The 14303-nt window shown below is 40.9% G+C and overlaps 1 protein-coding gene across 2 annotated transcripts in view; it reads right to left on the reverse strand.

Moving 5' to 3' along the window:
• Positions 1-321: 321 nt before the first annotated feature.
• MELK (maternal embryonic leucine zipper kinase) overlaps positions 322-14303 on the reverse strand; it is a 102675-nt gene continuing 88693 nt past the window's right edge. The window contains exons 13-18 of one of the 2 annotated variants that reach the window (XM_073591757.1): positions 11932-12057; positions 11630-11849; positions 8343-8433; positions 5759-5927; positions 2653-2756; positions 322-1216 (exon numbers count right to left, since the gene is read on the reverse strand). In XM_073591757.1, coding sequence (XP_073447858.1) covers positions 1039-1216; positions 2653-2756; positions 5759-5927; positions 8343-8433; positions 11630-11849; positions 11932-12057 — 888 coding nt within the window. In that variant the 3' untranslated portion in view covers positions 322-1038. Of the gene's footprint in view, positions 1217-2652; positions 2757-5758; positions 5928-8342; positions 8434-11629; positions 11853-11931; positions 12058-14303 lie in introns of both variants that reach the window. The other variant, XM_073591749.1, reaches the window with a different exon arrangement.

Consider the following 14303-nt stretch of genomic DNA (forward strand, 5'->3'; position numbering starts at 1 on the left):
ACGGTGTGCTCTTCTGCTTAGTGTGGTCAGTTTTTAATAGGAAAGCAGAGGGACTGGCAGGAACACCAGGGATTTCACATAAAGGAAGCAATACAAAGAGAACAGGATACTTTCCCATACAAGTACACGGTACAGCAGGAACAGGTCAGGAATATGAAGCGTTGGGGTAACAAACGTTTTTATTACTAATAAAACCATTAAGAGCGTTTAATATAAAAAAACAAAAAAAAAAAAAAACAAACACACAATGCCCAATGAAGTGCTGGAAGAAATTGGATAGCTTTCGAGGCTCTATGCGATCATTACTAATCGGTTAAGTTCCGATTTTAAAGCTAGTAAAGCATCATAAATGTAAGCAAAATATAAAACATGGCATTGTTGCAAAGAGAATGATGGCTTTGATGACCTTTAAAGGTTTCAGAAGTCTTAGTAAGCTACATCTACTGCTCCGATTAGCATGGTTTAGCCCTAACTTAATACATTTACATTTCTTTACAAAGCATTGAACTCCATACTTGGTAGCCTGGCATGTTGTTGACTTAGGAACACATTCATAGGAGTCAATCCTGTTTTTCTCATATTGAGCATACAGTTTAACTCTAGTAACCACAGCTGTGGCTTAATTAACGACCTCAATAAATCCTACTTAGGAACAAGAGACAGCAAAAGAATTATGCAAATGTGTCATCACCATGTACAGCATTCCATCTTCAGATTGGGGGGGAATAATACTTCCACTGTTGACATTCTCATAAAAGTGAAAGTGATGGAGGGAATAAGAGGACCAATATATTTATATATTTTTTTTTTAGTGGTTTATTGTTTTAGTGTTTTATTTCAAAACATATAAATCAGGACAGACATTTAAACAATGACATAAAATCGCAATTAAAATTTTTCTTTTTTTACAATTATTCACAAAATTGATTGCTTATTGCAGCACAATTCATGCCCTACAGTTGTACAAATGTACATATATAGTACAGAAAAGACCTCTCTATAAACATCTCCTGATGTCACAGTTTTAGTAGGTAACCGTTACATCTTGCAGCTCGATAGGATGTCTTCCACTAGTCTCTTGTAAACCCAAGCATCACCTTTAAGACGTTGCCTTCTAATTCCCACCACATCTGGCTTGTTCACCTGGCACACCTCCAGTTCAAACTGCATGGTCACTTTTCCAAAGTCAGACTGTGTTTTGCATTTTAGGATATACCTGTAGAACAGTAAAATGCAGACACGCAATTAGAAAGGCTTAAATTAACATGTAGCCATAAAAGCAGTCCTGCTTTTTAAATAGTGGCAAAAACGTTAACGTAAGCCCTCATTGAGTGGAGACAGTGTACTTAATAGTCACTCTTGCAGTGGTTTTCTGAAGCATTTTTAGCTTATACTTTGGATAGAATGAGAGATAAATCAGGAAATAGGCACTGCACGCTTGCTCTTTCGCCCAAGCTCTGCGGGTAAGTTTATATACAATGGTCTTCCAAGAAAACTGGAATTCATCTTTGGTTGACAGAAGCTTCCCAGCTTGGCAACAGCTTACCTTACGCAGTTCTCAGATTTTATATGTACATACCCACTGTCATTTCATTTTTTTTCTGCAGTGCCACCTGCTGTGAAAGCCTAGTACGGCAGCAAAACAAAAAGGGAAAATTGTACACCAACACAACTATTCTCAAAATATGTCACACAAGCCACATACCAGTAGTTCAGATAGGACATGGGGAACTCAAGATATTTGGAACAAAGAGGGTAAGCAGCAGCAAGCATGTTTATATTTTAGTCTCCATGGAGATCTTCAGTCTCCTGGGTTTAGACACTGCTCGCTTGAAGGAGCACTAGGAAAAAAGCTAAAGCCTGACTGTGAATTGGAGAAGTCTACACTTGACTAGGTTTTGCATGCAATGGTCAGGTGGTACATGGGCACTACGTTGATTGTTATAGTGGGGTGTGTCGTATTTACAACTAAAATTTAGAACAGCTTGATATATTGTAAATCTCATCAATGTGCGTTAATGTTGGGAACAAATGTTGCTACTTAGTATTCACACAGAGTCAGCCTTTGTACCTATTAAGGTATTCGTTGAAAGCAGGTCATTGTTTACAGAGCAAGCGTCAGTAATCACAGCAGTAACTCATCTTTTCATAGAGCTTAGTAAGAGGTTTCATTCAAAGCTGTGTCTGCTATTCCCTTTCTTTAGATAACTCGTGGTGCTTTTGGAATCCTATATTCACTTTATATATAACAAACCTTGTGTAAAAATATATACACTTCTCTAAATATACGTAATGTTTTAAAAACCTAAAATCAGTAAAATACAGAACTTCTGGGTAATCTACAAAATTCTTTACTTATTATAATACCAAAAATGTAAAAGAACAAGCTTTAAGATATGAAATATACCTCAAAAATGACTTTAAAAAAACATAACTAAAAATATGTGCCCACTAGACATATTATACTTTTATTTTAAAGCATTTCTCACTGATCTTGCAATGGACATAGCATTTTATGAAACATTTTCTGATATACATATCTATGAATCTGAAAAAGAATTCTGTTTTTCTTTGCCTAATATCTCATGCGAAACTATGTACAAAATAAAACAAGATAAACTATTGCAAACCCAATGCGTGTGCATCACTTACCCCTTTTGGACATAATCCACATTCTTCAGTGGAAGAACTCTGGTCAACTCATTTAGTATATGGTCGGGATTCAATAAAGTTGTCATTGTTACGTTATAATGGGCCTGCAAAACAGAGATATTTTTGTATTGTTCTAAATAAGTGTGACAACAGTGTTGACAAGAAAAACCAACATGCATGTTATTTTAGGTTATTATTTGTATGTTATTTTACCGAACAAGATGCAATACTAGTATTTGTCTGCAGAGGTGTTGCAGGGAATATACAAACTGCCAATTCCAGAACACAGACCCCCTTGTTCTGATGCAATCTAATACAGAGCTACAATTATAAACGGACATTGTTAAGTGCTGCGCAAACTGTTGGCGCTATATAAATCTTGTATAATAAAAATAAATATTCAAAATGACACAATAAAATACCTTTCCCCATATGTTTCCAAACACACAGACTGAATACTCTGATGTCATGAAATTCAAAATATTCCTGTGACAGGGGACTATAAGATTTAAAGTGAACCTTTCTGTCATCCTGAATGACCAAAATTTGGTGACTCTTTGGTTAGGAAGTATTCGACAAGCAGGGCTTAGGGCCCAAACAGAGAAAATAAAGTATCCATATAAAAGTACAAATAACCCCGCAAAAACTGCTGCAACAGCAGGAAGTCAATTAAAGGAGCAGAAAATGCTTTACTATACAAAGTAAGGTCCGTTGACATGGACCATAGGGTGAGTACATGGTTTGAAAACTGGCTACAAGGGCGAGTTCAGAGGGTGGTGATAAATGGGGAGTACTCAGAATGGTCAGGGGTGGGTAGTGGGGTCCCTCAGGGTTCTGTCCTGGGACCAATCCTATTTAATGTATTCATAAACGACCTGGAAGATGAGGTAAACAGTTCAATCTCTGTATTTGCGGACGATACAAAGCTAAGCAGGGCAATAACTTCTCTGCAGGATGTGGAAAAATTGCAAAAAGATCTGAACAAATTAATGGGATGGCAACTACATGGCAAATGAGGTTTAATGTAGCAAAATGTAAAATAATGCATTTGGGTGGCAAAAATATGAATGCAATCTATACACTGGGGGGGGGGGGGGGGGGGGGGGGGAGAACCTCTGCGGGAATCTAGGATGGAAAAGGACCTGGGGATCCTAGCAGATGATAGGCTCAGCAATGCCAGGCTGCTGCAAGTAAAGCAAACATAAAACATTGGCATGCTTTAAAAAGGGGATCAACTCCAGAGATAAAACGATAATTCTCCTGCTCTACAAGACTCTGGTCCGGCTGCACCTGGAATATGCAGTCTGGTTCTGGGCACCAGTCCTCAGTAAGGATGTGCTGGAAATGGAGCAAATACAGAGAAGGGCAACAAAGCTAATAAAGGGACTAGAGGACCTTAGTTATAAGGAACAAAACAGAAAATTTGCCCCCTGGGACTTTGATTGAGGTGAGCACAGTTTAGCCAATAGCAGCAATAATAACAGTATAAAAATGTATGGGGTGGGGCTTTGTCTGGCTCTGCCTCCTCAGCTCTCTGGGGAGACACCTGCTGCTGCCTTCCTGGAGCTGTACATCCACTGTTTTGGTCTTGTTCAGTGGCAAGTATGGGGTTGCTTGTATCAAGGCCCCTCTTACTCTGTGCCTATATAATCAATATTACGATATACATCCAATTTATATTCTTTCATTCTAGGTACATTTTACATGCATCCACCCCTGAAGAGCGAGCTGGGTCTCACAAAATGAGTTGGGTACACTAGATGCCTGTGTGTGTTATATGATTGCTATTACATTTATGTACCACTATTTATTTATATGTATCCCATATGAATAGCCATTTCTTGGCAACATCAATGCAGGCATTATTTCTACATGAATACATTTTTATACTGTATTTACTGCTGCTACGTTTATTGGCTAAACTGTGCTCACCTCACTCAAAGTCCCAGGGCGAATTTTCTGTTTTGTTGCATATTTCAGGGATGAGGTGTGTTACTGGCAACACCAAACCTCTTTTTCCTTAGTTATGAGTAAAGGTTATGAGCACTGAACTTATTCTCTGGAGAAGAGACTCTTGAGAGGGGATATGATTTCAATGTACAAATACCGTACTGGTGACATCACAATAGGCATAAAACTTTACAGCGAAAGGATTTTAAAAAAGACACATGGCCATTCACTAAAATTAGAAGAGAAGCGGTTTAACCTTAAACTGCGTAGAGGGTTCTTTAATGTAAGAGCAGTAAGGATGTGGAATTCCCTTCCACAGACGGTGGTCTCAGCAGTGGGCATTGATAATTTCAAAAAACTATTAGATAAGCACCTGAACGACCAAAACATACAGGGATATACAATGGAATACTGACTAAAAAGCACACATACAGGTTGGACTTGTGTCTTTTTTCAACCTCACCTACTATGTAACTGACATTTTCAGGCTGACTGTAAAAAAAAATGCCCCATACAAGTAATGTCTATTTTGTCACTTTTCAAATAATCATAGTTGGCTATAGATTGCACTACAAAGGACATTTTTTATTAACATTTGCACAAAATGTATACATGTGCTTAAAAAAAAAAAAAAAAAAAAAAAAAAATTGGACCAGATAATGCTCTGTTCTTTACCCACATATGCATCTTTTTTTAAATAAAAAAAACAAAAAAACAAAAACAAAAATGGAATCATCAATGCTAAACTTAATGTGCTGCCATGTTTGCCTACAAGTGGGTAAATAGCTTGGTGTTAGATTACATTTGCTCACTGAGTTAATGTGTTGCAAATAAAAGGCAACTGCCAACATGTTTTACCCCAGCCTGTGAGTGGATAGTGAATGAGCAGCAGCCAAATGTGATCTCTCCTATCAGCCAGCACTCTTCCAAGAAGCATGGTGCAGTGTAGTAGAGCGATTGTCTGATTAGCTGCCCATCCCTACCCTTGTCTGTGTCTTGCTGCATAGGGGATTACAAGAACCAAATTTTATACCAAGTTGAGGAACAATCTAAAAAAAAAAAAATCTTAATAGATAAAAAGGAACCCCTTAATCCAGATATCTGCCTACAGATGTGCATACAATAAAAATTGTATGAATTCAAAAATTAATTATACCCTTAGTTTTCTGGGTCCATCTCTTGCACATGCTTTACGCTTGCTTGGTGTCAACATTGTAATGACTTTATCTAGTCCTCGTTCTAGACTCCCAAATACCTTTCCTCCTTTTTTCTTTTGAGCACTGTCAAGATGTGCTTGATTTAAATCCAAATCCACAGAGCGGCAACTATCAAGGTACAAACAATGAAAAACATTAAAAAAGGTATTCAAGTCAGATTGTTGCCCTACAGCACCACCTAGTGGATGCTTGATGTGAAGCACATTTTAGCAAAGATAACCTTACCATGCAGCTTCAAAAATGAGCACTGTGAGCTAAACAAGAATGTTTTACACTTCCACATCTACTAACACATTACACTTCTGCAAATTTATTTACATTTCATACTCATATGGCAAAACATTAAAGGGCACAAACAAGGTTGGTAGAGTGTCTAGCACTGCTTCTACAAGTCAAGAGGAGTGATGTTTTTGTGCTTTATGACAGTCATATGTGAGGCTATAGGTTTAGTGTTTGAGGCTACCATACAAACATCTTTTGGAAATTCCTTATTTAAGGCTTCAGATATAAATGTGCACAATTAGTTCAACAGATCAACAGAGTACAGCATATAAAAAGGAACAATCTGGCCAATATATGGCTTCATATATTCCAATAAAGTTCCTCTTGAAAGGTTAAACTGTTTCATTGTCACCCTTGTCCAGAGGATGGAGGTAAGGGCGGGGAGGGATAATTAAATCAAAGGGAGAGGGTCCCCTTCGGGCAACATGAGGTGGTAATGAGCCACCATTGGGAAGTTACCAGAGGGGTAATCAGATAGAGGGTTGAATGAAAAAAGGAATGACTAACTAGTAAGCTGTTGGAAAGAGAAAGGGGAGGTGGGGATAAACCCCCCAAAACTACCAGAGTCAAGATGTGGAGTATTATAAAAGGGCAGTCAAAGCATACCCTCTACTCAGGAGGTAAATGTAATGAATTCTAGAGAGCACACAAAGTCCAGCCAGTAAAATCATCTACGTCTGGAGGAAAATTTGGAAGCCTTCAACAAAGAGGTGGGATCTTCCATATTGTCTTGAATTTTGTAAAACCGATATCAATGTTGGAGAGTTCAACAGAAGCCATATTACACCTTATCACCTGCATTGATCAGGTGTATAATGGCAGAGTTTATGTAGGTTTTGCAAAGTATCACGTTAAGAGGGAGGAGAAAGGCTGGATCGGGAGGTACATTGAAGCCCATGCATTTCTGGACTATCGATCTGACAGATGCCCAAAACCCATCTTGATGCTTACTAGACCTCTTCTGGAGTTGTACTAAACCATTATCTTTGCTGCACCTCTAGTAAGAATTGGGGAGAGATGGATAGTACTGACTGAGAAAAGTTAGTACCCCACACCAGAAGGTTTTCGTAGTCTATCTCGTTTCATTGATAGTTGTTACCAAGTGAGAGAATTTGTTAAGTATAGCATTCTGTTTGAGTAGGAGAGGAGAAGACACAAAGGGCATCAATTTCAAGTTAGATGGGAGTTTTCTGCATTGGGGGGGGGGGATGGGAATCAGTAAAACATATAAAGTGGGCCCAAATTTATGCATAAATCTTTTGAACAGAGTGACAGGACAGTAAAAAGACAAATGCAGCAGGAGGGAGGACAGAAAATTGTGTAACTAGGGTGCACCAAAAAACCCAGAGGGGCATACGGCGGGGTCACTGGTCATTTCTTGAATAGAGGGTCTCGGGAATATTCTAAAAAATAGACGACTTGGGATATATATATATGGATGTATAAATTTCTGATTTCGTTTCAATTTGTTACTAGGACTTGACTTTTGGGCTACACCAGTACTCACAGCCTGTTCATTAAAAGCAATCTTAAAGCGTTACTAAAGGCAATTTTTCTTTAAATTAAAAACAAACATGTTATACTCACCTTCTCTGTGCAGTGGTATTGAACAGAGCTTCCCCAAACCTCTTTTTGGGGGCACACTCCGCTCCGCTTCTGTGTCTGCTCTCATAGAAAGTGCTTGCAATGGGGGCAGATGCGTGGACTCGCTCCTGAGCTGGGCTGTGTGTGTCCATAGACACACAGCATGGCTTGGCCTAGCCCCCTGCTCCTTCCTCACAGGATTTGACTGACAGAAGCAGGAGCCAATGGTTGCTGCCTCTGTGCCTGTGAGAAAGAGGCAGAAAAGCAATGCAGCTCTCGGGCAGAGGATTTGGAGGGAGATTTGGTGGCTGAGCTTGGGGGAGCAGATACTGGAAGTTTTTTTGTTTTTTTTCCCTCATCTTAATATAGAGAGAAATGTAATCAGAGGGCGCTTAGAGGAGTCTTTTCCGGCTGAAAAAAAAAAAAATCAAAGCAGACTCCTCGTGGGATGTAATTTTTATCCATGAAATATTGGCAAAGATTTACTCTACTCTAAACTTCGAGTACTTTTTTTTTAAACAAAGGGGGAGGGGGGCAAGTAAAACTAGAACTCAGCAATTGATTGGAAACTATGTAAAAGTTTGATGTGGACTAATAAAATGGAAACAGAATTTGAAAAGTAGGATAAAAAAAAAAAATTGCATTACGATCACTTACCGCCTTTCAGGACTTATTACACCTGTTGTAATGTCATCATTCACCAGAACAGGTTTTTTGTTGGGAGTGTCCTTCATACAGCAGCTTTTGTCTGTATGGGCATAAAGAAACCAATAAGAAAGCATTTTGACAGCAGTTACATAACATCAGATATTTTATATTTATCTTTCCCCCCTTACATATACACAGTTACTGAAACAAATGCTTTATTCTTCTTGAAGAGTGATGAAAATGAGAGCGGTTATCACAATTTCTCAGAGTAAATATATTACACAGACACACACACATACACCTGGACACATTTATTGGACCCTCCCTCCTGCCCCCACAGCTGCGGCCCGCCCCCCTCCTCAATGGCTCACTGACTGATTGACAGCAGCGGGAGCCAATGGTGCCCTCTGCTGTGTCTCAGCCAGTCAGGAGGGAGAGTCCCAGACAGCAGAGGCTCGGCTAAGTATTAGGGGAATGCATAAAGATTAAAAAAAAAAAAAAAAAAAACCTTCTGCCTTTAGAACCACTTTAAGGAATTCTAGAACAAAAATGTACTACCCTTAAAATAAACTCAGTCGCAGGCCATGGGTACTCTCAACAGGAACAAATCATTGGGATATTCATAAGTGGCCTTCCACGTGACTTCAATCTGAATCAAACATATGGAAAGTGCTGAAACATGCGGTCTAGAGATGGCATCCTTCAAATACACCCACCCTTTCCAAGCTACAGAAAGGGGCATCTTGTATGTGAAAAAAAATTACAATTTAAAAAAAAAAAAGTAAAAAATATAAATCAAAAAAAAAAAAATATATATATATATATATATATTTTCATCTTGCATTCATCTTTCCCTCAATGGCAACCAGTCGTCCTGTCCCTGCATCTGAAAAACACCCCCACAGCATGATGCTGCCACCACCATGCTTCACTGTTGGGACTCTATTGGACAGGTGATGAGCAGTGCCTGATTTTCTCCACACATACCACTTAGTATTAGGGCCAAAAAGTTCTATCTTGGTCTCATCAGATCAGAGAATCTTATTTCTCACCATCTTGGAGTGCTTCAGGTGTTTTTTTTAGCAAACTCCATGCGGGCTTTCATGTGTCTTGCACTGAGGAGAGGCTTCCGTCGGGCCACGCTGCCATAAAGCCCCGTCTGGTGGAAGGCTGCAGTAATGGTTGACTTTCAATAACTTTCTCCCATCTCCCGACTGCATCTCTGGAGCTCAGCCACAGTGATCTTTGGGTTCTTCTTTACCTCTCTCACCAAGGCTCTTCTCCCCCGATAGCTCAGTTTGGCTGGACAGCCAGCTCTAGGAAGGGTTCTGGTCATCCCAAACGTCTTCCATTTAAGGATTATGGAGGCCACTGTGTTCTTAGAAACCTTAAGTGCAGCATACATTTTTTGTAACCTTGGCCAGATCTGTGCCTTGCCACAATTCTGTCTGAGCTCTTCAGGCAGTTCCTTTGACCTCATGATTCTCATTTGCTCTGACATGTACTGTGAGCTGTAAGGGCTTATATAGACAGGTGTGTGGCTTTCCTAATCAAGTCCAATCAGTATAATCAAAACACAGCTGGACTCAAATGAAGGTATGGAACCATCTCAAGGATGATCAGAAGAAATGGACAGCACCTGAGTTAAATATATGAGTGTCACAGCAAAGGGTCTGAATACTTAGGACCATGTGATATTTCAGTTTTTCTTTTTTAATAAATCTGCAAAAATGTCAACAATTCTGCATTTTTCTGTCAATATGGGGTACTGTGTGTAAAAAATTTAAGGGGGTCTGAATACTTTCCGTCCCCAATAAATAAAAGGACCAGCCACCGCAGTTTTACTGCAGCAGGTTGGCTCCCCTGTGTAAATCGTACATCTTGCGCCCGCGAGTCAGGCGGAATCGTTGCTTGCCGGCGACCCGCGATCGCCTAGTAGAGGCAACAAGGCGGATCCCCATTCAGACAGATCTACTGTTCCCAGTGATCAGGGACAGCTCTGTCATGTCCCAGGCAGCCCATCCCCCGAGAGAGAGAGAGAGAGAGAGAGAGAGAGAGAGAGAGAGAGAGAGAGAGAGAGAGAGAGAGAGAGAGAGAGAGAGAGAGAGACAGAGACAGACACACACATACGTTAGAGCGGTACTAAAAGGAGTGTCTGCAGGCAACAGTGAAGCATGGTGAAGGTTCTTTGTAAGTTTGGGTCTGCATTTGTACAATGAGTTGGAATGTGATCAGGATCACTGGTGTCCTCAATGCTGAGAAATACAGGCAATATACTTATCCATCATGTCATACCATCAGGGAGGCGTGTGCTTGGCCCCACATTTATTCTGCAGCAGAATAATGCAAATATGCAGCCAATGTCATTAAGAACTATCCTGGAGTCCTGGAAGTGATGGTTTGGCCCCCACAGAGTCCTGATCGCAACATCACATCTGTCTGGGATTACATGGAGATAGAAGGATTTGAGGCAGCTTACATCCCCAGATCTGTGGTTAGTTCTCCAAGACGTTTGGAACAACCTACCTGCCGAGTTTCTTCAAAGACTGTGCAAGTGTACCTAGAAGAAATGATGCCGTTTTGAAGGCAAAGGGTGGTCATACTAAATATGGATTTGAATTTCTCTTCTGTTGATTCACTTTCCACTTTGTTAATTGCTGAAAGCATTCTTCATTTACAGCATTTTTTCACACCCAAGACTTTTGCATAGCAATATATCTATATATAGTAACCTGGGGGACAGGTAACAGGTACTAAGCTCCCTGGGATGAGCAGTCTTTCAGGCACAGATACCAAATCCAGTGAAGTAGTGACAAACAGTGCAGTGTTTATTTGTGATATATACAGGTGCTGTACAGTGTTCCAAAAACAAATAGAAACAAAAATAGCCAAAACAAAAACCTAGCCATGTCTCGGCACTAACTATACAATATTTACAGAACTTAAATAACAGGCTGAGCAAGCCTACAGCTTGTCAGCTTCCACATACACAGCTTAATAGCTTTTACCAACCTTTTGCTCTCCTAGACATAAGTTGCCTGAGGTTCCCAGGCCAAGAGCACTGGCTGTCTGTCTCAAGTGAGATTAAATTGTCCTGGGGGAGAGGACCAAGACTCGAACTGGATCATGGATCAGAGATCAGAGATCCATGAACATGCATGAGAGGAGCCTGGGATAAACGTATAATCCCGAATGGGACTTTTCACGGATCTCTCCGATAGAGATACAGTTAAGGCATCCACGTACAGGGTAGTATAAATACTCCAAACTATATTCTTTTTACGTAAACACTGTACCTTTTGCAGAAGCCAAAATATTGTTGTTGGGGGTAGTTAATATTCCTTTCTTCTTGGAGCATGGTGTCCAAGGAGCTGGCGGCAAAAAGGGGCCTTCATTTTTGGGCAGTTTTGAGTCAGAATTTTCCTTATCTTCACTTTTCTTTGTTGGCATCACTGACTTTATTGGCGTTGCAGTGGCAGAGTCCACACTGTGAAGCTCATAACGATATCTAGAGAACTTCTTCATAATGCAAATAAAATATTAGGTGTTGAAAATGTATAGAAATGTTTTATGAATAAAAATAAACACATATGCTTACATCCTGTTCAGTAGTGCTGTATGTGTAGTCCTCATAAAACAGCTCATCATCTGAGAAGTCCATGGATCCAAACACATATGGGAGTTCAACTTGATTGCCACCATCAAAATCCAGTTTCTGCCTTGACTGTCAAACAAGTTTTATGAAGATAAAGAGGCTTACTAAGCATTCCATGTTCATAAGAAATTAAAGAAAAAAAAAAAATCCTTAATATTCTCAGACCTATTACACTGAACATAACAAAATATGGTTAGCTTGTGCTTGCCTCAGAGTATTAAAATCTTAGATATGAAATATCTGACGACTGGCTGGGCATTTTAGAAAGTGACAAAAAGGAAAAAATAAAAAAAAAATACATTCATTAGTTTTTCATAAGCTTAAGGGTCGGTTCACACTGAAGCAGCACGACTTGCAGCGTGACTGCCTCAGGCGACCTGCACACGACTGCAGTGGCGACTTGCAAAACGACTTCTATATAGAAGGCAATGTAAGTCGCCCCCAAAGTCGTACAGGAACCTTTTTCTAAGTCAGAGCAGCTGGCGCCGCTCCTATTAGAACGGTTCCATTGTACAGAACGGGATGCGACTTGTCAGGCGGCTAGGTCGCCTGACAAGTCGTCCCAGTGTGAACCGGCTCTAAGTGAGAAGTTGAGGAATCCACCTAGTGGCAGTGGAATCAGAGATTGTCTGTACGCAACAGGGATCTTCAGGAACCACAGTGATGAAGTGACAAAATGGCGCTGTCGCCGAGTTATAAACTTGAACATTGTGCTCCAAATCCAGACAATGGAAGGAAATATCTGTTGGATGCAGGAACAGAGATGCAAATCCACTTCGAGTTGAGCGAGAGACTTATGATTCCTCCCTGATGGTTGATTTAAGCCACTACCTTGCCATTTTCCAACTGAATCCTGGTCTGATGACCCCAGAGATAACAGGTCCAGCGCTGAAGGAACAACAAACTCCAGAACATTGATAAGGAGACAGTGACCAAGTCCCTTGTACAGAGAGTATTGAAGTGATTGTAATTTTATTTTTTAACTAAACAAAAATGTATACTTACCTGCTCTGTGCAATTGTTTTGCACAATGAGGCTCCGAATATAGTCTTCTGGGGTCCCCCACTGGAACGGTTCGTGCCTTCTCTTCTGTGTCTGCGCATAGCAAACCTCTTGCTAAAGGGGCAGAATTGTGGGCTTGATCTATAGCCGAGCATAAAGTCTGTAGATACACATAGCATGACGCGGATCAGCCCCGCCCACCCCCTCTATGCAGGATTTGACTAAAAGCAGGAGTCCATGGCTCCCACTGCAGCAGTCTCCTGTGAGGAGAGAGCAGAGGAAAGATGCTGCAGACCGGCACAGCGCTGGATGGAGACTGGGCTCAGGTAAGTGTTTAAGAAGGGGCTGGGGGGAGCAAAAGGTTTCTTTTAAATGAATGCAGAGGATGCATTAAAATTAAATAAACAAAACCGTTTTATATTTTGTTAATAAATTTTGCAAACAGGTAATTTTTCTGCTTCATGGATGTATGCTGATGAGGCAACACTGATGGGCACCGATAAGGCAACACTGATGGGCACCGATAAGGCAACACTGATGGGCACCGATAAGGCAACACTGATGGGCACCGATAAGGCAACACTGATGGGCACCGATAAGGCAACACTGATGGGCACCGATAAGGCAACACTGATGGGCACCGATAAGGCAACACTGATGGGCACCGATAAGGCAACACTGATGGGCACCGATAAGGCAACACTGATGGGCACCGATAAGGCAACACTGATGGGCACCGATAAGGCAACACTGATGGGTGGCAGTGATGGGCACTGGTAGGCGACACTGATAGACAGCAGTGCTAGGTGGCACTGATAAGTGGCACTGATGTACTGGTGGGCACATATGAGGTGGCTTTGCCTCACCCTGCTCGGGACTGATGTCCCTTCAACAGAAGCCGGTGATTGGCTTTTTTTTCTCCTCACGCTATTAGCGTGAGAAGAAAAAAAAAACAAAAAAAAAAAAGGAGGATTACCGATCCTCTGTGTACATCACGTGATCAGCTGTCATTGGCTGACAGCCGATCAAGTGGTAAGGGGTTGGGATGGACCCCTTACTCCGATCTGTGATCACCAGAGTCTCATTGACTCGGGTGATCATAGCGTGCGCAGCCCGCACGGGGCCGTGGCAAGCTTTGAAAGGGGAGGATATCAACAGACGTACTCCCAGCAAAGCAGATCTGAAGTGGTTAAGGACTCTATACCAGCCCAACCGGATGGTGTCTATAGTGAGAATCTCCCCATCTATCGGGAAATAGGATTTTTTTGCTTCCAGTGTCAGACTACAAGAAAGCCTGGTTTTTGTGAGTCAGA

This window comes from Aquarana catesbeiana, linkage group LG01, assembly GCF_042186555.1.
Source record: "Aquarana catesbeiana isolate 2022-GZ linkage group LG01, ASM4218655v1, whole genome shotgun sequence".
In the NCBI taxonomy this organism is placed as follows: Eukaryota; Metazoa; Chordata; class Amphibia; order Anura; family Ranidae; genus Aquarana; species Aquarana catesbeiana.